Source organism: Lycium ferocissimum, chromosome 5 (assembly GCF_029784015.1).
Source record: "Lycium ferocissimum isolate CSIRO_LF1 chromosome 5, AGI_CSIRO_Lferr_CH_V1, whole genome shotgun sequence".
NCBI lineage: Eukaryota > Viridiplantae > Streptophyta > Magnoliopsida > Solanales > Solanaceae > Lycium > Lycium ferocissimum.
This window is the reverse complement of record NC_081346.1, coordinates 73,061,185-73,085,786: the sequence shown is the minus strand read 5'-3', so window position 1 is coordinate 73,085,786 and position 24,602 is coordinate 73,061,185. Positions and strand designations below refer to the sequence as shown.

At 36.1% G+C, this 24,602-nt stretch overlaps 2 protein-coding genes across 5 annotated transcripts; one reads left to right on the top strand and one right to left on the bottom strand.

Moving 5' to 3' along the window:
• Nucleotides 1-3,940: 3,940 nt before the first annotated feature.
• Nucleotides 3,941-14,452, top strand: LOC132057372 (uncharacterized). Its single transcript, XM_059449950.1, has 12 exons — nucleotides 3,941-4,173; nucleotides 5,015-5,142; nucleotides 5,878-5,940; nucleotides 6,884-7,005; nucleotides 7,242-7,357; nucleotides 7,447-8,254; nucleotides 8,680-9,411; nucleotides 9,560-9,781; nucleotides 9,912-10,007; nucleotides 10,092-10,286; nucleotides 10,493-10,606; nucleotides 13,031-14,452. The coding sequence occupies exons 1-12, from the start codon at nucleotides 4,079-4,081 to the stop codon at nucleotides 13,289-13,291; spliced, it is 2,952 nt and encodes a 983-aa protein (XP_059305933.1). The 5' UTR covers nucleotides 3,941-4,078; the 3' UTR covers nucleotides 13,292-14,452.
• An 87-nt stretch (nucleotides 14,453-14,539) lies between these two features.
• LOC132057373 (aspartic proteinase 36-like) lies at nucleotides 14,540-24,261 on the bottom strand. Of its 4 annotated transcripts, XM_059449953.1 has the most exons (11): nucleotides 23,032-23,102; nucleotides 22,421-22,471; nucleotides 21,377-21,506; nucleotides 20,296-20,546; nucleotides 19,052-19,279; nucleotides 18,314-18,476; nucleotides 17,216-17,289; nucleotides 17,006-17,102; nucleotides 16,445-16,508; nucleotides 15,469-15,540; nucleotides 14,540-15,188 (listed from the first exon to the last, which is right to left on the bottom strand). In XM_059449953.1, exons 1-11 carry the CDS (start codon nucleotides 23,091-23,093, stop codon nucleotides 15,016-15,018), a joined length of 1,365 nt encoding a protein of 454 aa, XP_059305936.1. In that variant the 5' UTR covers nucleotides 23,094-23,102; the 3' UTR covers nucleotides 14,540-15,015. The 4 variants fall into 4 exon arrangements, with proteins under 4 accessions (XP_059305936.1, XP_059305934.1, XP_059305937.1 ...); XM_059449951.1 differs by lacking the exons at nucleotides 22,421-22,471; nucleotides 23,032-23,102 and adding an exon at nucleotides 23,540-24,261; XM_059449954.1 differs by lacking the exon at nucleotides 22,421-22,471 and having other exon boundaries at nucleotides 22,996-23,102.
• Between the last annotated feature and the right edge of the window lie 341 nt (nucleotides 24,262-24,602).

Sequence of the window (24,602 nt, the reverse complement as noted above, 5' to 3'; positions counted from 1 at the left end):
TTGTAACTGCATGACATGAAGTGGGACATATGGAATGCCTTTAATTTCTGCTGTTAAAAATAAAAACAGAAGATATACTATATTATATTGACGTCAAAGCGATGAAGCATTTAGTAATCTGAAATTAAGAAGAAAATAAAAAAAAGAAAAAAAGAAAAAAGAAGAAAAAGAAAAAAGAGAAAAAAAAAAAACATATATGATTTAATAAACGACGTAGTTAAAAAATATAGCGTCAGTAACTAGAGATTAATTTTGTACAAGAAGTTGTGCAATAATTCTCGCCACCTCGTTAAAAACTAGGAAACATTGGATAAACTTATATTTTGATGACAAATATTATCTTTTAAGGGATCGTTTGGTATGCTAGACAAGTGCAAATAGTTCCGAGATAAAATTTACTGTCTTGTCCCTTTTTTGGTTACTAATTCTGAAATAAATTATATCCGGTTAGATAGTTTTAAGATTAGTTATTCATGAATAAAACAATGAAATGACAAAAAATACCCTGAAGGCCACTCATACTCTTTTTCTATTAGATAAGGTGGAGGGTATTTTTGTAAACAAATAATTTTATCTTAGAAATTATGCAATGCATATTATTTTTAATACAACAAATCAAATAGTCAATAAGAAATAATAACAGGATAACTAATTCCAACATAACTTATCCTAACATAACTAATCCCCACGGATTTTTTCTTCAAACCAAACGACCCCTAATAGTACTATTCTTTTAGAATGATAATAATTTACCGTAATTATTTCTCCTTTTTCACGATATAACCAATAGGAAACTAGGGAAGTGGAATTCTTTTATCTTATCTCCCGATATATATTACTATCTCCGTCTCAAATTATTTGTCATTTTTTATTTTACACGCCCTTATCCCCTGTTTGGATGGTTGTTTGCCGTGGTGCATTAATGTATTGTTTTCTAATTGTTTTTAAAATTATGTTGTATGGTGTTGTAAACCCGTGATAATTCTGTGGTTAAATAATCATGAAAAAGGCTAATTTTTATAATCACGAAGTTAGTAATTTTTGCGTGGTTACGTATTTCATTTTCCCAATATACCCCCACCGCACCAACCCCCCCCCTCCGCCACCCCACGCCACTCCCACCACCCACCATCTCCATCACATATAAACCCACCCACCCCAGCCCCCACATACCACCCACCACCACATCACCACCCACTACCCCTCACCACCACCAGCACCCCCACCCACACCAACCCCACTACCCAACCAGTGTTGTTACACCCCGTATCTTAGAACTAAGGTTAGACTCGTATCGTTAGAGTTTTAGTGGAAAAATTGAAGGTTTGAACGTTTTGCGAAAATGGTTGATAGGCCTACTTCGGGCAGCCATAACTCCTTGATTAGTTGGGAATTTGGGAAAGTACCCTCAATGAAAAGTTGTAGTACGTAAAAATATCTTTCTAACGATGTAAGGACCAGGACGATCAGAGATCGGAGGAAGGAGATATGATCGTCTCAATATGGCTAATAGCAAGGCGTTTAAAAGTCTATAGAATCGGCTAAGTTTTGATACGTCTGCCTTCCAATCGAATTTCGTGAAAATACGTTGGGAATTTGAGGAAACTTAAAACATGAAAGTTGTAGCCCTTTGAAATAGCTTTCCAACGGTATATTATGGGCCTTGAACAGAGTTATGTACAAGAAGTTATACCTATTTTACCGAACACTATGCAGAACCGATATGTGTCGCGCGTGTGGGCGCGTGCGGGCGCGTGCGATGGCTCCGCATCGCGGGCCGATCGCACAATCTGAGTATTTACCTGCAGAATGTCGCGCGATGCCCGTGCATCGCGGACCCAACGCGCAAAAGGTCGGGTTTCGGGTCAAAAGTTGGGATTTCGCGTTTTAAGTTATATTTAAGCTTGGGGTTTATTTCCCTAACATCCCTAGTCACGAAAAATCACCCTAAAGTTAGAGGGAACAAGTCCCAAGCCTCAAGAACCCTCCAAGGTAAGTTTTATCATGATTCTAGATTGAATTCAAGTCCCTAATCTCTTTCTAACTTGAGTAAACCCTTCTAATCCATAGAGTTGTGATTGGAACATTATTGTTGGAGGTGGAAACCCTAGAACCCGAATTCAAGAGGATTGAACGTCAAAAAGGTAATGCTTCTACACTCTAATCATTCATAATAGTGAATTGATGAGTTCTTGGGAGAATAGTAAATGAGTTTAGTAAAGAGAATTACACGAACTATAGTAGGGTTTTGGATTGTTGACTTGAGATTGTTATAATCATATGGGTGATGGAGAATGATGTTAATTACACCTAATTGAGATTGTAGAATCAGCTAGAAGTAATAGAATGGGGATTGGGTGAAGAAAACACCATTAATGAAGGTTATGGAGCTTCATGCCCACCAAGTGTTTGATAAAATGCTTAGATGACCAAAGCATGAATATTATTGCTAATATAGAGTCCCTTTGACTTGTATTGATATAGATCAAAGTTGAAAGGGGTGACGAACATTGTATTACGCTCAAAGGCTGGAATTAAGGTATGTGAGGCTAACTATCTACGTTAGGGAATGTTCATGATTCTCCATACGCCTCATTCTTCATACTTGTCAGTAATTTGACTCAGAATACAGTTTAGCCTAGTTTTATGATATGTTGTAGAGCTGTTATCTTCTAGGGTTGCAGTTACTGAATTCGTTCATGGTTGTCAATTTGAATATCATGAACTCAACACGTAATCTTTATAGACTTATGTATTGTTACCACATGAGTCTCAGTCTAGAAATTAAGTATGCTCAGAAATAGTCAGTGTTTTCAGTTCAGTCCAGCATGTCTATTTCAGTTCAACATTGTTTATTGTTATTATGGTCTCAGTCCTTATTAATTAACCATAATTAAACATATGTGATTTTGCTCAAGGGCACACGGCGCTTGTGTATACGTATACATGGCGGGCCGTTGGTGATCGACGCACTACTAGGCGGGGCCATAGCGTGCATTTGTTATGGGGCGGGGCCCCGCATATATAAACACGGATAATACGGATGATTCGGATACGAAGCGGGGAGTATTCATATCTCTCTTCCTTGCTATTACGATTCGATTACGATTATCGGTTTCGGTATTTTATTACTTCGGTTGCTTTACATACGCACAATTCAAATCCCTTTTTATTTCTTGGGGGCACGCATGCGTCGCGATGCGGCGCCGCGATATACGGAGTTGACGACTCGGCTATTTAGAGTGCACGTATCGGTCTTTGGTGAGCCCCAAATTCCTTCGAGGCATTGTCAGCTATCCAGTTATTTCATTTCATAGACACTTCTATTATTCGGTATTCTTAGAGGCTTCATGAGACACGGTTTACGAACGTCGATATTTATTATGTTAGCCTTGTTGGTAGTTGTTCGAGTTGTTTTTGTTTAAGCCATGTTGGCTACGTTCGAATATTTCGATTGTCTAAGTATTTCCGCATTATGATTTCGGTCGGACTTTTAGTATATCAGCATGTGTTTATTTGTTTCCACGTTCGATTATGTTTTGATATCACATGTTGATTCGGACACAATTGGTTCGCTCGGTCACGTACGATGGTAAGCCGGGTTACGTGAACGTCCGGGCAGGGTTCTAGAGAGAGTGACAAGTGTTCACTCCTATCTACCACCTACTTATTTTTTAAAGTTTTTATTTTATTCTTTATCTTAGTTTTATTAATATATATAAATTAGTTTATAATTAAAAATTAAAGGTATTTTAGTAAACTTACATACTTTTTTATATTTAAGTTATAATTACTGTATTAAATGTTTGCTTTATTTTATGAGTCATTTTAATTAATAACAAAATTTTACTACAAAATGTTAATAAAAATTCAAGATAATTATTTTTAGTAATCACGATAAATTATTTAAAATATAGAGTAGAAAAAGAAAAACAAAACGAAATAAGAAAAAAGTACTGAAAGCCGGCTAAGTTAAACCCCAAAGAGCTGGAAAAATACAAAACTACTTCACAAAACTTCACTCAGATCTAATATTTTTTTTTTTCAGTTCAATTCTAACAACTAATCGCCATTAGCGATGGCGATTAGAGCTTTACTTATGTGTATCATTTTGTTTTCTTCGTATTACACAACCTTCGCTCTCTATGAAGATCAAGTCGGACTCATGGACTGGTAATTTGTTCAATTTCAATCATTATACGAAGTAAATAATTCAATTATAAGCTTAGATGAGTGTTTTTCATGATTTTTGATTGTGTAGGCATCAACAGTATATTTGACTTTCAATCACTACTACTCAGCAAAAAAAAAAAAAAAAAAAATCAATTGTATGCTTAGATGAGTTTTTTTATGATTTGTGATTGTACAGGCATCAACAGTATATTTGACTTTCAATCACTACTACTCAAAAAAAAAAAAAAAAAAAAAAAAATCAATTTTATGCTTAGATGAGTTTTTTCATGATTTGTGATTGTACAGGCATCAACAGTATATTTTACTGGTAATTTTTGCGATGTCAATCAATAGAATTTGGGGAAAAAAATAGTCAATATATGTTTAGATTCGATTTTTCATGATTTTTGATAGTATATTGGACTGGTAATTTTTGCGATTTCAATCATTATAATTTGGAAAAAGAATATTCAATTATGTGTTTAGATAAGTATTTTGCGTGATTTTTGATTGTGTAGGCATTAACAGTATATTGGACTGGTATTGTTTGTGCTTTCAATCATTATAATTTGGAAAAAAATATTCAATTATATGTTTAGATAAGTATTTTTCATTATTTGTGATTGTATAGGCAATAGGCATCAACAGTATATCGGACTGGTAACTTTTGCGATTTCAATCATTATAATTTGGAAACAAATAGTCAATTATATGTTTAGTTTCGATTTATCAATAGTATATTGGACTGGTAATTTTTGCGATTTCAATCATTATAATCTGGAAAAAATATTCAATTGTATGTTTAGATAAGTATTTTGCGTGGATTTTTGTGATTGTATAGGCATCAACAGTATATTGGAAAAGTTAAGAAGGCAGTGTTCCAAACACAAAAGGCTGGTAGGAAGCGTGTTGTTGTATCTACAGAAGAGAATGCAATCGCTGCCCTCGATCTTCGTCACGGAGAGATTTGTGAGTTTTTTGGGATTGTGTTTATTGAAACTAAATGCTTATTATGTTTCATTCGATGTGAATTCGTTGAATTGAATTTGTTGGTTATTTTATTCAATTATGTATCGTTTTTTGGGAGAAAATAGTTACACATTTTAGTCCATATTTTGAGTTTGTTACCCGGTTTAGCCCATATTTGTGTATAAACACCTTTTATACAATAATATACATTTTTATATTAGGTTGACACATTATATATAATGCTTTCCCCCAAGTATAATGTTGGATAATATTGTATAAACCGAAAATATGGCTACGTGGCGTAATATTTTATGTTGGGCTGTATATTTTTGAAAATATGTCACCGCGAGATTTGTGAGTTTTTTTGGATTATGTTTGTTAATTACTCGCACCGTTCACTTTTACTTGTCACGTTTCTCTTCTCAAGAGTCAATTTGACTAATCTTCGAAGCTAAGTCGAATCAGATTAATTCAATATTTTAAAATTAAAATTTAGATATTCGAAAACTATACGTATAGTACTATAAGTTGCAATTCTTCTCATATTAAATATGATGAAAAAATACATCTTAAAATGTTAGTCAAAGTCCATGTAGTTTGACTCTCGAAAAGCGGAACGTGACAAGTAAAAGTGAACGAAGGGACTAAATGCTTATTATGTTTCATTCGATGCGAATTTGTTGGAATTGTTGCTTTTGTTGCTTAGTTTGTTCAATTATGTATTGTTTTTTGCAGTTTGGAGGCAGCTTTTGGGAGTCAATGATGCTATTGATGAAATCGATATCGCCCTGGGAAAATGTACTTTCTTTATTTCTCTTACTAGTTTTAGTTATTGAAAATTTTAATTTTGGGTGAAAAGATTTACTCTTTGCAATGTTTGCTTCATGCTAGTTGGATTGCCGACTGAGACTAGGTTGCTAATATCTCTTTGTTTGGTATAAAGTGTGGCTGCATCCTCAACTGTGTGCTCTTACAGACAATTATGAAGATTGGAAAATTAATTTTGAGTGAAAAGATTTACCCTTTGCAATGTTTGTTTCATGCTACTTGGATTGCTGACTGGGACTAGTTGCTAGTATCTTTTTGTTTGGTATTAAGTTTGGCTGCATACTCAAGTGTGTGCTTTAGATACAATTATGAAGAGTTATAGACAAGTGTATGCTTCTTTTATATGGTAAATAAGTGGTTTTACTTGGGACTATGCAAAAAGAAAACGACTAGCTTAGTATTAGTTTGTCTCCATATTTACTTATTTGTTCACTGCGACATGGTAAAAACACAACTTGAAATAGTGGAATATGATGACTATGAATCACTAACGACGGACCATGTCAAAGACCTTTTCTGTAGATAAAGTTAGAAGGAAAGTTATGTCTATAATCTTTCATGTTACTTGGACTCACTATATCTGTTATTAGACATAAGTAAGCAGCACTAATCTTGTTGGCATCCCTGCTGCGAAAGAAACACATCTATAGCCTTACCACTGATTAATTTGCTTTAATTAGAGAACTCACCGAATAGTTTTCTGTTGCGATTTTAAGAATCGCAGGCTTGACATCATGCACTCACGGGAAAAGAATGAAATTATTGCTCTTTTTCCATCAGTAACTTATTTTTACAGTTATGAAAAATTTCCTTGCTTGATGCACCTTAGCCTTTGGAGGAAATGGTGAGCAACTTAATTTTGTTAGTGAAGCAAATATTCATAATAACTACCTTACTTTTTATTTCTTTTTAGACGTTGTCACCCTATCATCAGGAGGAAGTGTCTTAAGAGCTTGGAACCTTCCTGATGGACAGATGGTGTGGGAGTCATTCCTTGTTGGATCAAAGCCCTCAAGATCACTGTTGTTGACTCCAGTAAGTGCAAAAAATTCTGATTTATTACTTATCCTGTTACAATACTTGTGAAATGTGTATAACACCAAAACCTACCTTTGCGTTTTGCAACTTATAGATGATTTTATGCGGAGTAATTTCAGATAAAACTTGACAAAAATGTGTTTGCCATGTTAACTAAGCTGCTGAGAAGTCAGTGAGATCGATATACAAATTTTTTATTATCGATATACAAATTTTTTATTTTCTCTTTTCAGACAAATTTGGGAGCGGACAAGGACAATGTGGTTCTGGTTTATGGCAATGGTTGCCTGCATGCTGTTTCAAGCATTGACGGTGACATCCTCTGGAAGAAGGATTTAGCACAGAGCAGGTTAGGGAACTTCACAAAACTAATTTACTGTTCTTTTGACCTAAATATATGAAAAGGTCCATCTAATTTATAGTTTCTTTAAAGTGCAGCATCGACATTCAACATTTGGTTCATCCTGTAGAAAGCGACACAATATATGCTTTAGGAATTCGTGATACTTCCCAGTTTGAAGCATATGTAATCAATGTTAGGAATGGTGAACTGCTGAAGCACAGTAGCATGGAATTTCCTGGTGGATTTTCTGGTGATTTGTCATTACCTACAAGTGACAAAGCAATCGTGCTTGATTCATCTGGGTCAATTTTAGTCTCCATAAGCTTTGTTGGTGGAGAAATTAAATTTCAAAAGGTCCAGATTTCTGATCTTCTTCAGGGTTACTCTGGTGCAGCAGAATTATTACCTTCCAAACTTGCAGGAATGGTTGCCGTAAAAATCGACAGATCTTTGTTGTTTGTTAAAGTGAAAGATGAAGGCACACTGGATGTGGTTGACACAGTCCCTCATGTTGAAGCTGTAAGCGATTCTTTGTCTTTTGCTGAAGGCCAAACCGCTTTTGGGCTGATTCAGCAAGATGGCGCTAAAATTCAACTTACTGTAAAGTCTAATAATGATTGGAAGAGCCATTTTCTCAAGGAAAGTATTGAAGTCGACCAACAGAGGGGACTTGTGCACAAGGTCTTCATCAACAACTATGTCCGAACAGATCGAACTTATGGATTTAGGGCTTTGATTGTCATGGAAGACCATTCACTGTTGTTATTACAACAAGGTGCCGTTGTCTGGAATAGAGAAGATGCACTTGCATCTATTATAGATGTAACAACCTCGGAGTTGCCCATACAGAAGGATGGTGTCTCTGTTGCAAAAGTGGAGCACAGCCTCTTTGAATGGCTTAAGGTATGAAGCGTTCGAAAGGGTTTAAGATTTAGTATATCTCAACGAATCTTAATTTTCCCAAACTTATAATCTAGCTTGTAATTTACATAGATCTCTTTATTGTTGTTCTTCGAAAAATCGTAATATGATCTTTGGTTTGTTTACTTTTTTCTTTTTTCTACTTTTCTTTTGGGCCTTATGTGAAACTCCGTTATGAGGCAGTTTGTGAAAGTGTATGTAATCAGTTGTCTGTATATTTGAGGTCATAATATCTAGTACAAGAATTTTAGTGTATCATCCCTGGTGATTGCTTGCCATAGGCGTAGTAAACATAAACATTGAAGTGCGAACTTGTGTTGTTCAATTTGATGATAACGTTGGTATTATTATCTTTCTATTCTGTTCAATGCCTGATTTGTTTCACTTCTTTATTCTTTTGTTGGAAGGGACATTTGCTGAAACTAAAAGCGACTTTAATGCTTGCAACTCCCGATGATGTAGCAGCAGTTCAGAAAATAAGGTTACAAAGTGCTGAGAAAAGCAAGATGACCCGGGACCACAATGGATTTAGGAAGCTACTCATTGTACTTACACGAGCAGGGAAAGTTTTTGCACTTCACACAGGAGATGGTCGAATTGTTTGGTCTCGACTACTAAATGCTTTCCGTAGATCAGGAACTTGTGAAAGTCCAAGAGGGCTCAAGTTACATCAGTGGCAGGTGCCCCATCATCACGCATTAGATGAAAACCCATCAGTCCTTGTAGTTGGTACATGTGGACATAATTCAGGTGCATCTGGTATTCTCTCCTTTGTTGATGCATACAAAGGAGAGGAGCTTAACTACTTAGCACCTGTTCATTCCATTGTGCAAGTTATTCCTCTGCCATTTACTGATTCAACTGAGCAGCGACTACATCTAATAATAGATGCTGAGGGGTATGCCCACCTGTACCCTAGAACTCCTGAGGCAGTTGACATTTTTCAAAAGGAGCTGGGAAACATATATTGGTATTCAGTTGACATAAACAATAATCTGTTAAAGGGGCATGTGGTGAAGAAAAATTGTGAACAGGAGATAGCTGATGGCTACTGTTTTGAATCCAGTGACCTTTGGTCTGTTATATTCCCCTCAGATTCGGAAAATATCATCGCAACTTCAACCAGAAAATTAAGTGAGGTAATCTATTGCTTCTTTCTTAGAAGATAATTGCAACTTAAGCAAAGAAAATTGAGCGAGGTGCCTTAGTTAAACTTACCGCAGATTGTGCTGCCGACCCTTCAGATTGTAAGTTTTATCTTTTTTTCCTGTGTCTCGGTCTTTTCAGGTTGTTCATACACAAGCTAAAGTTAACGCTGACCAGGATGTATTATATAAATATATATCTAAGAATTTGTTGTTTCTGGCCACTGTTACACCTAAAGCAATTGGTGACATTGGATCAGCGACCCCTGAAGATTCCTGGCTTTTTGTTTATCTTGTTGACACAATAACTGGCCGAGTGCTGCACCGTATGTCTCATCATGGCTGTCAGGGACCTGTACATGCAGTAAGTTTTCCTTGTCTCAAACCCTGTATTACTAATTCATTTTTGCTTGTGAAGATAGTATCTTTCTATCTTGATGTTCTTTTATATTAAAAAAGTTACCAAGTATCATGCCGAGCCTCTCTCTCTGAAGGTCTTTAGCGAAAATTGGATTGTCTATCACTACTTCAACCTACGTGCACACAGATATGAGATGTCTGTTGTTGAGGTCTATGATCAGTCTCGCGCGGTACATTTTCCCACCAATTTTCATCTTTCTATTTGTTCTCTTTAGCCTTTATTTATCATACTTACACATTTGTAATATTTGTAGGACAACAAAGATGTCCTGAAGCTTGTTCTTGGAAAGCATAATCTTAGTGCACCTGTTTCTTCGTACTCGCGTCCTGAAGTCATGACTAAGTCTGCATCTTACTTTTTCACACATAGTGTGAAAACTGTAGCAGTTACCTCAACAGCAAAAGGCATTACTTCCAAACAGCTGCTTATTGGCACAATTGGTGATCAGGTTAGATTTGCCAATTATCCAAACACTTTTAGCTTTATTTTCATGCTATATTCTCTTGGTTAATTGGACTTGTCATTTGTTATTTGGCGTGTATCTCTTTTGTGGTAGGAGTCCCATTGCAAGAAAATGCTTTCTTTATATTTGTTCAGGGCCGAGAACGACATTTATCTTACATATCTCATGCTCCATATGTTGGTATTATGCAGGTTTTGGCACTTGACAAGCGTTTTCTTGATCCTCGTCGAACATTGAACCCTACTCAAGCTGAAAAGGAGGAAGGGATTATACCTCTTACTGATACGTTACCAATCATGCCACAGGTGAGAGCTTCCTTTTTAAGTTTGTCTCATAGGAAAAAACACATTGTGTTTTGTTGATCAAAGAACAGTTCTTTACATTGAGGATGAGTTTTAATAGATGGAACGCCATAGTGACGAGATGTTCCCATTATGTGCATTTATATGCATAGAGTAGAATAGCTGCTTAAATTGCTGCTTAAATTTATATGATAAATTCGGTGAATCTGTATTTCTTGATCTATCTATGTACCCCTTTGTTTGATTGGAGTGAAAACATGAGGGCTGGAGGAGGGGACGTAAAAGTGGAGGGTATGTGCCATTTCAGATGAAGTAAAACAGATGGGTATTCAACAACAATGACATACCCAGTGAAATCCCACAATGTGGGGTCTGAGGAGGGTAAAGTGTACGCAGACCTTAACCTACCTCGGAAGGTAGGGAGGCTGTTTCCGAAAGACCCTCAGCTCAAGAGAAAGCATGGCAAAAAAAGTCAGATAAGGACAAGCAATTCAAAGCAGTATGGAAATGAAATAACGAAAGCGAAAAACCATGATAAAACAGTCTGAAAAAAAAGAAGCAATAGCTACCACAGATAAATAAAATAATTGAAGTACAAGAAACAACAGATAGAAGCATAAACAAAGGACAAGAAACTACAGGGCAAAATTGCGATTGCTAGACAAAAGGGTAAGTGAGACTACCTGCTAGCCTTCTACCCTATTCTGCGTTCTCCATAACCTCCTATCTAAGTTCATGTCTTCGGTAGTCGGAGGCGCGCCATGTCCTGTCTAATCACCTCTCCCCAATACTTCTTCGGCCTACCTCTACCTCTCCTGAAACCGTCCGTAGCCTTTGGGGCATCAATGTATCTCCTCTTCACATGTCCAAACCATCTCAGCCTCGCTTCCCGCATCTTGTCCTCTACCGAGGTCACTCCCAGCTTGTCTCGGATATCTTCATTCCTAGTCATAACTCTCCTAGTGTGCCCACACATCCATACAACATTCTCATTTCCGTAACTTTCATCTTCTGAACATGAGAGTTCTCGACTGGCCAACACTCCGCCCCATACAACAAAGTCGGTCTAATCACCACTTTGTAGAACTTGCCTTTAAGTTTTGGCAGCACCTAAGACAAATTTTCTATGCAAGTAACAAAAATATAAACTTTGTATTTCATTTTCAAAAAATAAATTAAAATAGTTGGGTACCTTTTTTTCTCGCTATAGAGTTGGGCACTCTTTCATCTCAGATTTTTCAGTAACTGGATGAGGAGGGAGTATATTATATTTGCTTCAATTCCAACTTAATCAAAATACTGCAAAGAAATCATCAATAATCTACCTAAGGGAAGTAAATCAATTCCTCTGTCTTCCCATTAGAAACCAAACATTAAGCGGTTCTACTTTGCTTTTACTAATTAGGTAGTATTCACTGTGTTATCCAACCATGTCTGTGAAAAGCTGTCAAACAGCAGTTCTACTCCGAAATAGTGTTCTGTAACCAAATTTTTTAGCATCTTTTCTTTATACTGCCTTTTGGCTAGAATCTAATGACAGGGCAAGTCGAGAGGCCTTAGTGATCATAATAATCCTAGTTGGTAGTGTTTCTGCACTATGACGCAAATATGAGCATTTTTGCAGCATAAATTAGAGCATATGAGCTAGTTTCTTGAAGCATTTGATATTAAATCTGCTTCCGGACGAGGAATACTGACGTTTAGTACCATATTGCACATTAACAACGTGTACGAATCTAGTCTTGAGTTGATTCCTTTATAGGGAGAAATATTCTATTTGAAGGCATCTGGTATCTTTCCCATTGTAGATCTTGAGACTTGTTTGGTCTTGGTGAAGCTCTCACTATCATTTTAAGTTTTTAGGTTCGGTTACACATTTACACCTTTAATCTTTTGGCTAGGATTGAGGGAAGATTGAGTCACATGTTTACCAGTTGGCAGAGTGTAGATGGGAGATCTTATATGCTGATAATATGAAAGTTCTTTGATCAAACAGAGATTTGTATCCTCCTGTTTTGTTCTCTGTGTAGCTCTCATTAATGTTTAAAAAATTTATATTGGGTCACATGCATACGAGTTGACACTAGTAAAACTAAGTTTAGATGAGAGACCTTGTATGCTAATATAAGGTTCTTTGATCAAACAGAGACGAAAAACTTTATTTTGTGCCTCACACAACTGACACTAGTTGTGTGTGCCTTCTTTTGTCTCACAAGTCAGTTGACCCAAGTCTTACACTTTTGGGTCCCCTAACTTGTGAGACAAAAAGAAGTCTCACACAACTAGTGTTGATGCGAGGAACAAATATAATTTTTCGTTAACTTTCAAGAACAAAAGGAATATCATAAATTGGCATCTTAGACTTGCATTCAGTGTGGCGAAGCTATTAACACTTGGTTCTTCATAATTTGATGGTTGCTCTTGCAGGCTTATGTCACACATGCCCTTAAAGTGGAAGGCCTTAGAAGCATCATAACTATACCGGCAAAGTTAGAGTCAACCACCCTCGTCTTTGCTCATGGAGTAGATCTCTTTTTCACTCGGCTCGCCCCTTCAAAGACATACGACTCTCTCACTGATGATTTCAATTATGCTCTGCTTCTCCTTACCATAGTTGCCCTAGTTATAGCGATTTTTGTAACGTGGATTTGGTCCGAGAGGAAAGATTTACAGGAAAAGTGGAGATGATTCATTCAACCAACAGTGGAGGCAAGTCGAAGTCCATTACACTTCCTTTAGTCGTTGTATTGTTTGAGCACTCACCATTTTTTGTCATTTTAACTTATCTTCTTAGCTTAGGTAGTTAAGCTGTATTTTTTAGTAATTTTGTAAAATTGCCCCTCGCTAGTTTTTTCCTACAGAGGGAAGAAAATTTGTGAATTGATATTTCATTCTTGCGGCAAGAGATACATATATTTCACATAATTAGGTTGTTAACAGTAACATTTTTGCGATGACAAAAATGTCAACATTACCTTCTTGGCTTTCAATCGTGCTCTTCTTTGTTCCCCCCCCCCCCCCCCCCTTTCCGAAAAGGTAAATGTAGAACTTTGTTTGTGCCTGGTACAACTGACACAAGTTGTAGGGAAGGGTGGAGGATGAGACGATTCTACAATAAAAAATTAGTTTTCCTAGAAAGTTTAGGATTTAGATTATTAATAAAAGGCTCTTGGTCTTTTAACTTCCGTTCTCTCTTTATTTTCAACTTTCTTGCTTTCCCTAATCATTATTTACTTGATAAGCAACAAGATAGACAATGGTAGTATTCATTATTCTTCAACAGAAGATAATGAAGAAGTTGAACTTTCACAAACGATACCAACTGGAGAGCCTTCTGATTCAATTGATGTGACAAAATTTATCTCTACACGAAGTTTAAGTAAATGAAGACTTCAAATCATTTAGAGTCATTAAAGTTATATACAAGATTGGAGTCGCAAGAACATGAACTAGATCATCAACTAATGCTATCACTCAGTTGATGCAATGTCTGTGTGTTTGTTTCATAGCAGAGAAGAATCTTAACATATAGCCCGACATAAACACTTTTAGTTAAAATAATCTAATGGAAAAATACCTATTCGTGTATTTGTGTGTGTGAGAGAGAGAGAGAGAGAGTCACATTAGCATAGTACTCCACACTTTCCATTATACTTGAACAATTCTAAAATGTGTTACACCGCCCATAAGACAAATGGGAAAAAGGAATTTCTTGATAACAAACAAGGATTGAAAACTTCACCAGCAACAATGCTTACAATTGCAAATTGCTTTTACAATGATGCAATGTGCATACAGAGAAACCAGTGCTTTACAAGAAGCCCAGACCTTCAATTTTTTTTTTTTTTTTTTTTTGAACAATTCTAAAATGTGTTACACTGCCCATAAGACAAATGGTAAAGGAATTTCTTGATAACAAACAAGGATTGAAAACTCCACAAGCAACAATGCTTACAATTGCAAATTGCTTTTACAATGATGCAATGAGCATACAGAGAAACCAGTGCTTTACAAGAAGCCCAGACATCCAATTTTTTTTTATTTTTTTTTTTTAAAACCTTCTACAACAGCTTGACCAATATATAAAGCAAAGAGTACAAATTGCTTTCGTCTTCACTTAAAGTCCCACGTCTTCAGTTCGCCATCCTTAACTAAGAGGCTATTTACATGGCAAGGCACGATAGAGACATCTAAAGGACAAATCGTTTTGAGGTCAGAACGATCGTGAGACCTCTTCTCCTATACACATGCAAGAGTCCCAACAGAGACGATATCCAAAGGACAAATTTTTTTTTGAGGTCAGAAGAAAGGAAGAGGCCTCACTGGAAAACCTAGTAATGACACAATTGCTAGCCAACTACAGTAATATTAGTCGGCGAAGCATATCAATTAAAGGAAGTCAAAAACTGAAATTAAGTTAAGAATGGGGAACCAATCATAAGAACCAATAATAGCAGAAGAACACTAGTTCTAGTGTGCTGCAGATTGAACTGCACATTGCCTGATGCACCGTTCACGCTTAACTGTCCAGCATTGATAAATTCGCCCTTGCCAGAGGTTATGGACACATTCACAGGCGATGAACCTATGAAAAAAGAAACATTAGTCATGAAAACCATTAAGAATAGAGAACCAAACCCCCCCCCAACAAAACCCAAAACCCCAAAAAAATAAACGGAAGAAGGATTTTTTTACATATTTCACCGCTGACAAACATAAATTATACACATATATACTGTATACATATATTATACATCTGTCGCCTATTTTTCGGGGTGGTGGCGATACTGTGCAAAAAAAAAAAGTAAAGGGCAAAATAGAGATAAAAGCAATGTTGACTTCAGATATGGAAAAAGGGCACTTACAATCATGGTCAGCCCATCCAATCCTTTGTCGAGCCAAATCATACACAACGATTTTATCTTTCAGAACAAGATCTGAAAAAACAAGAAAATACAATAAGTCCAATCTAAATTCTTGTTTGCAGAGCAATGCAATAAGTCAGCTGACAAGGAATAAATGGTTCAAAGCATAGCCAGCCAATTTTTGAGCATTTTTACTTCAACTCATCCAAATTCGTGGAAACAATTCACTTGGGCTAGTCGTGTTAAAAGGTTAAATCTCCCAATTTAAGCTAACATAGGATAATATACTAATAAAGGAGCAGAAAAAATATAGCCAAAATTTAGTAGGATGTCTAGGAGGGATTGAGGTCTACTATATAAAGCATATGTGACTATTCCCTTCTATTTGACCCATTTAATCACTAGTAAATACTCGCTCTGTTTCAATTTATGTGTCATACTCCCATTTTTAGTCTGTTTCGAAAAGAATGCTACTTCTATATTTATTAACTCCTTAATTTCAACATCCTACCTGACAGGTTTAAGACACAGGATTCAAAGGACATTTTGGCACATTACACACATACTTAGTTTAAGACCACGAGATTCAAAAGTCTTCCTTAATTTCTTAAACTCATCACCTGGTCAAACGAAGACACACAAAATGATATGGAAGGAGTAATCTCTAAATCATACTTATACAATACTAACAAACACGTCTCTAAACAAATTATAAAGAATCCTGACAAAAATCAACTAAGCCCTATCTCAACTAATCTTGTATTATCGCAAGACCATCTTAACATCTCAAGGCCTTTTTACGATATTCAATTAGTGGACATGTAATGTTCGCTCTGACATATTATTGTTGGTCCAAAAACTGTTATCACCCACCATTGACATTAACCCACAGAATGATGCAGCAGATATTAGAAGATATATTGATAATACACCAGGGAACCAGCTTGATAGATGTTGAAGTAAACAAGGAACCGACCTCCTAAAATTGTTACACCTTGCTCCTGTTTTTCAAAGCCAATGCACCACATAGCAGCACCTTCCTGTAAGAAACATTCAATTGAGTCACTTAAGCTTTGTAGTTCATATAACATACAATAGGGCTGCATATAGCATTGTTGATATTATTAGCTGTTTGGTCAAGCTTCTGGAAAGGCAAAAGTGCTTCTTTCTTTTCTTTTTCTATTTTTTTTTTTTAAAGTGCTTATTTTAGAAAGTTGAGGTGTTTGGCCAAGCTATAGGGGGGGAAAAGTGTTTTTGAGTAGCTGCAGAAGTTGTTTTTCAGAAGTTAAAAACAGTAGCTTTCCCCAGAAGCACTTTTGAGACATTGACCAAGCACAAATGGGTGCTCTATATTGGCAGAAGTGCTTTTCAAATTTGATAGCCAAACACAAACTGCTATAGTACTTTTTCAAAAACACTTCTGACAAGAAGTACTTTTCAAAGTAAGCAGATTTTAGAGCTTGGCCAAACAGGCTAATCGTCTCACATGAGACTTCAAAAAAGACATTCAAACACAAATACAGATTCCGATACTCACAACAAAGCCCATATGCACAAGGTAGTCTGCTGGTCTTAATGCCATCAATGCACCACCCTCAAAGTTTAGAGAAACTGGGGGAAATATCTCCGCTATGCTGTTTCAGAATCAAACAGGGTTATCATATTCGAGTCAGAAAAGCGGTAGGATATAGGCATTTTTGTCGTTAAGGCTCAAAGTAAATATCTATCGAATTATCAAAGAGTGAACCTTGAGGAAACTAGAAAGCACGGTTTTCCTCGTGAGACGATTGGCCTAGCTGACGGTGAAACAGCAGCAGCTATCTGCAGATGAATGATAAAACAATTTTCAGGATAAATGCTAAATCAGCTAATTAACCTTCCTAGCAAAGACACATCCCCCAGTGTTGACTTAAGGAGGGTTTTGAACTATATTGATCTGGATAAATGAAAATACATACTTAATTTACTTTTCATTTAGTTCAGAAAAAAAAAAACATAAGATTATTTTGTGGATACTTGAGCCTAAATCCATATCTGATTTAACATTAGTGGAGCGGGAGTAGATTTGAAGGTCATCTGGTCAAAATGTTTTTTTAAAACACATTAGTAAAAGGTACAAAACAGTATGTGATTTTGTTCTTCCTTTCATATAACATAATATACACAAAACTTATAAAAGATATACACAATACAGAATAAAATGGACATGACAGTAATGTACTATAGCTTCTTATTATCTAAAAGCCTTAGCTAGTACTATACTCCCATCCAAAGCTTATTGTCCTTTCGACTTGGAACTAGAGTTAATTTTAGGGATCATTTGGTTACTGGTTAGGGAGTTAAATGCCAGCATAACTAGTACCGTGTTTGGTAGCATTTTAGTCGCTATGTATGAAATTTAGCACGCTAAGTACGGTGTTTGGTTACCAGTTTACAGTTTCACATAACTAAAACATGTATATGTTATGAGTCAATTTATCTCTTATTTTAAGCAGGGTAAAAGATGGAACAACTAATACATGAATTGGTAATACATGCATAACTAATCCCTGCATTACTAATATTTGCCTAACTCTAACCAGCAACCAAACAACCCCTTAGAGTTCAGGATATGAACTGCTTAATAACAACTGCAGGAAATGGCGTGAATATTGGTTTCTTTTTTGTTCTCTAGTGCAGGAGATTTAAATTGAAGACATTAAAATGTACACTATGGATCCGCACAACTTTGTTCTAAAACATATGTGGTCAGAACTTTGCTTTTTGACAGGTATGAGGTCAGATTTACTATTTAGGAGATGTGGATATAATTTTGGTATATGCAAAGAGAGCAGTTGGAACTTACAGCACTGACAAAGGGATCATAAGCTTCTGTAGCGATATAAGACAAAGTTGTACCAGAATCCACTATAGTTCCACGATTGCCAGTTGTCGCAAACACCGATGGATCAACAGGCACCAACTGTCCATTAACTGCAATGCTCTGCAGATATACATTGTAATGGGCTCTGCAAGAGTGGTGAAAGGATAAATCAAGCTCGCTAAAGATCATCTTTTTTCATATGCCTTTTAAATATTTTGAACTGTTAATTATTGTAAATTGTAGTACTTACGTAGTTTCCAAATATGTAAATTTTATTTTCAACCACTTAGAGATTCTATGTCCGCATTCACAGTCAAAATTAAGAAATTTTACTCTCAATCCGAACTATGCCACATACATTGGGACAGAGGGAGTATTAATTAGGAAACATGTGAGCGCATACATCAACTATTGTATTTGTGAAGAATAGAGAGAAAATAACAATAAAAAAATGGTAAAAGCGGATCTCAAACAATTTTTGAGATACACACACACACACACACACAGAGTAAGACTTCATTGCTATCATCTTCCCCAGACCCTAAACTATGTATCTATAGAGGCAAAACCAATATTATATCGATGAAGTTTCATAAAACTCAGGATGTAGAGAGCATGAGATAATTTTGCAGAAAAAAGCACAATAAAGATGAAACTATTAAATCTCTATATTCGTCATAACCAAGAATAGAAACTTCATGGTACTGTAACAATACGTACTGTGACGGAACAAGGGGACTATATACGATTCTCGGATCCAAAATCTCACCAAGGACTAGTATACCTCCACCATTTCCCTCTCCTTTCAAGCAATGTGAAAATATTTTAGGAGTAATCCCACGAGAAGACAGTTGAGATATTACAGAAAGACCTTGTTGACCAAACCCAAATATCCCATCAATTGCTCTGTCCGTCTTCGTCAAGTCCCCAGACTGAGAGGTGCTGCACCTGTAATAACAACACACGGTTTTTTCGTAAATTCGGACAAAGATATTTCTGATTAAAAAATGATGCACAGCTGTTTCGAATGAAAAGTTAACTATGTTGCATTCTCGGATTATAAGAAACGCTCGATCAGTGTAAGTGAAAAAAGGGGTATTTCAAGCCTTACACTGGTCTTACTCTCAATCAGTAATCATATACTCCCTCCGTTTTATTTTATGTGTCTTAGTTTGAACTGGGGTATGGAGTTTAAGAAAAGTAAGGAAGAATTTTTGAATCCCGTGGTCTTAAACTAAAGAAGTGTGTAATGTACCAAAATGTCCTCATATGCTGTGGTCTTAAATATGTCAAGTGGGATGCTGGAGTTAAAGAATTACTCCCTCTAACCCAATTTGTTTGAAGGTTGACCAGTTTGGGGAGTCACGCAGCTTTTTCTTTGACTTAATTTTAAACATACATTCTTCGAGTATTTTATAATAAAATTTACATATTTGAAAACTATATAAAAAGTACAATCAGTTTGCATAATGAATAATTCACAATATATGAAAAGAGTTGGAGAAAATCGTAGTCAAATAAACAGCTGTTTGACTCCCCAAACAGGTCAACCTTCAAACAAATTGGGACGGAGGGAGTACTAAAAAGGAAAGTAAGACACATAAATTGAAACTGAGGGAGTACTAATTGAGATAATCCTTCTTTTGCATCTCAATAGCCAAACAAAACTGGCATCATCAGAATAAATTTAAATAAATAACCAAACAGAATCAAAAGAAATACAGGAATACTTGAACACATGCAAACTCAATTAAGTTATATATGAAGAAGTCTGCTGATACTCAATATTACACGCAACAAATGGGTATATTTAATCCAAAAGAAATTCTATCACATGTCTTGCTTCATTTATATTGAACTTATCCATAGCTTAATTGTAACATATCTACCTTTTAGTAGATATTGAGATTGATTCACACAAGAAGACGTGCTTAGAGCCTATATAAGAAATACTAACAACTGACCCAAAAACAATTGGTGCTGATGAGTTGGCAATCAACGAGGTTCCCAGGACTGTGTCGAAATATAGTAAATCAGCTACGTAATGGCCAGTTGTGCCACTCCCATCTCCATATTGAAAGGTGTAACCACACTGATTGGTTTCAGTAGAGCACTCAGCAGAGGCAGTTCGAACTATAGAGGCGCACACTTGGTCTTCACAAGAAATGGGAGTACCGGTTGATGAGGTGGCAGCATTGTAGAAGTTGAGCTCAACCTGCATGCACACAACAGTGTTAGAAGCTTGTAACAGAAGGTTAGATGATGACAAAACTGGTCCCTTATGTCTGAGGGTAGGTTCAAAATAGTCCCTTAAGTATTGACTTTAACAGTTTTGGTCCTTTAAGTTTGTCAAAAGGTAACACTTTTAGTTTTTCTGAAATATTTACAGAACCATGACTGTTAGATTTGACGGATACCATAGCGGGAACTCACATTTAGAGGTACAATTTTTGTAGTTTTTGCTACTTTTAAATTATTTCTAGAGTCTGCTGCAGCTTTTTTTGATTAAGCACCGGGTGTCCGAGTCTCTTTGAGCCCCGACTAATCCCGGGGGTGCACAGGCCCTCGGCAAGGAGTTTCGCAAGTGCACCACGGGTAATTCGGGGTTTCCCCAGTCCGATGGCCCTCAGAAATTGTGTGCATCCAGCGGGTTTCGAACTTGAGACCTTGAAAGGGAGCACCCCAAGGCTCAAGTCTCGAGTCTGCTGCAGCTTTTTGAGGTGTAATTTCTGCTATATTTTATATCTTTTTAGTGTCTAGTGTAGCTTTTTGTGTTGCATATTTTAGGATTTTTTTTTTTTTTTTTTGAATAAGATAACATTTGTTGCATATTTTAGGATTTGATATGACTTTCTTGGTTTTTATAGTTAAATCGCTTTTTTTTTTGTTGCAATATTTCTGTCAAATTATCAGACAGACTTCGGTAAACATTTTAAAGGACCTAAATTGTTAAGTGCATACTTAAGGGACTATTTTGAACCTACCCTCAAACATATGGGACCATTTTTGAAGAAGCAATAACAAGATAAAAGGAAGATGAGTTACCCCAAGTCCACTTGTCCGAGGACAATCGTCGCATGCACTGCACGTGACCCACATGATATCACTACCAGTATCAATCTGCACGTTGTATTCTCTTGGCGGAGTTCCGAGTCTTACTTTCGTAAAATAAAGGCTACAAATACAACAAAAGCATAGAAGTGAAAAAAAGATAAATGACGGTCAACAATATTGGTAATGTAAAACGACACACACATCTACATAGATTACCCGTCATCCTCAAATAACAGAAGAAAATGCCAAAGATCTTCCCTAAATATCTAGCATCAGAATAAGAAACAATACAATTTAAAGCAAAATAGAACTATCACTACATCAACATCAACATCCAATCGACAATTTACAAGAAAGCGCCTAGAAAGAGAAAACAACATAACAAATTCATTGTTTTTTAAGTATTGTAATACAGTGAAAATCATTATCTTCTTTATCTTTTCCAAATTATCGTGGTGTCCTGGCCAGCTTGCATGCAGCTCGACTAATTCGACATGGTACTTGCTACCTCCCACAAGCGCAGGTACCGAGTAACTCTGTCCACCGAGGAAGAAATCACCTAGTGTTTTTTTACTGAAATCAATATCTCAAGGAGAATCCATAAAATGTAAGTTCAATTCTCAAACCCATAAGTCCAATTAAACTAAATTACCCACAGACTAAAGAAAACACAAACTTTACCTCAGAATTCATGACACCAAATTCACAAAACAAATAACACAAACTTAATAGGCCATAGCTTCCACACATTTCACAGAAAGTTCAAGTTTTCTCATTGTAAAGAATCAAACTTTCCCAAAAAAGAACTTGCTATATTAACAAACCAAAACTCTAAAAACTAAGAAATATGAACAATATAGTCTTATGAATTCAGGTCATTTTTGCAAAATAGGCAAAAATCTCAATAATAGGCCATAGCTTCCACACATTCAAAGAAAGTTCAAGTTTTAACATCATAAGAATCAAACTTTCCCAATAAGAATTGCTATATCAACAAACCAAAACTCTAAAAATTAAGCAATATGAACAAATTACCCCACAAGATAAGGGTCAGAGGAACCAACAACAGGAAAATCAACAATACCAACAGCAAAACTCTGCAACATTCGAGCATGTCTAGCTTTATCTCTAGCTCTAATTTGCTCCAACTCCACTTTACCCTTCACCACCACCAACAACATACGCAGTGTAATCTCACAAATGGAGTCTTGGGAGGGTAGGATGTCCGCAGACCTTACCCTAACCCCTACCTTCGTGAGGTAAAGAGGTTGTTTCCGATAGACTCAAAATTCACAACACCAAACTCACAAAACAATTAAAACAAAAAAAGTTCAACTTTCAACATCAAAAAAAGAATCAAACTTCCTTAAAACATTTGCTATATCAAACAACCGAAATTCCACAATAAAAGAAGAAAAAACACTAAATTTAAGAAATCTGAATAGGCCATAGCTTCCACACATTCACACAAACTTCAAGAGTTCAAGTTAACATCATAAAGAACCACACATTCACACAAACTTTATTGCTATATCAACAAACCAAAACTTCAAAAACTAACAAAACATGAAAAACAGTCTTATCAATACGGGTCATAATTAAATGCTTACCCGACAAGATAGGGGTCAGAAGAACCAACAATACCACCAGCAAAACTTTGTAACATTCGAGCATGTCTAGCTTTATCTCTAGCTCTAACTTCCTCCATCTCCAGTTTACCCTTAACCAGAAAATCCTCTCCAAACTAAGCACTTTCATAGCTCGAAGTCCAATTAAACTAAAGAAAACACAAAATTCACGACACCAACTCGTATACTTAACAACAACACAGCCAATGTAATCCCACAAGTGGGATCTGGGGAGGGTAGGATGTACGCAGACCTTACCCCTACCTTTGTGAGGTAGAAAGGTTGTTTCCGATGAACTCAAAATTCACAAAACAACCTAGTGTAATCCCACAAGTGGGAAGTCAAAATTCACAAAACAATAGGCTATAGCTCCCACACATGTCACACAAAAGTTCAAGTATCAACATCATAAAGAATCAAACTTTCGCAAACATTCTTGCCATATCAACAAACCAAAACTCCAAAAACTAACAAAACATTAAAAAAGACATAGTCTTATCAATACGGGTCATAATTAAATGCTTACCCGACAAGATAGGGGTCAGAAGAACCAACGACAGGAAAATCAACAATGCCACCAGCAAAACTTTGCAACATTCTAGCATGTCTAGCTTTATCTCTACCTCTAATTTCATCCATTTCCACTTTCCCTTTTAGTGGAATAACCCTTTCCAAATTAAGCACTTTTGCTGCGCTGGCGGCGGCGGCCACAGCCACCACTAAAATTACAGTCAATAATTTCATGGAAAAAACAGGTTCTTGAAAAAGCTAAAATATTTATCAAAGTGTATAAATTATGTAAATATGAGAACAACCCCACTTCAAGAAACTATAAAACGATGGGATTTTTATATATTTGAGTATAGCCCAGTTCAAGAAACACTAAAAAAAGGGATTTTATCAATAAAAACAGATTCTTGGAAAAGCTGAAAAGCTAATATGAGTATAACCAAGTTCAAGAAATGATAAAAAGGTGGGATTTTTATGAATAAAATGGATGAACAAGAACAAAAACAACAATCTTTATTTGGGTTTGTGCTTTCAAGAGAGAGAGAGATAATTTTTTGAAAAAACTAAAATATTTAATAAAGTTCACAAATTATATAAATATGAGTAAAGATGGGTTTTTTATGAATAAAGTGGATGAACAAGAACAAGTTCTTAGTAATCTTTATGTTAGGTTTGTGATTTGAAGTGGAAGAAAGAGGATGTCTTGTTTTTTTTGTTTTGGTTTTGTTTTTGTTTATGTGTGTAAAGAGCGCAAATACATGAACAACGAAGATTTATATACTGGGTAGTGTATAAAGACAGAAAGCTTAAGTAGTGAGTAATCAAATGGTGAAGCTTAGTTAAATGTCCAAAATGCACTTTGTACTTATTCAATTCAATGAATAAATCACACAGGAGAGGCAAATTTCATTAGACAAACCCCGTACGACCAGCTCGACCAAAAAAGCATGCAGAGGATTTCGACCTCGCAACCCTAGTTCAGGGGCGGAGCTAGGTAGATGTTGAACCCCCTTGGCTTCTTTGTGTATTTATTTCTTCATATTTTTGAACCCTCTAGGTGAAAATTCTGGCTCCACCAC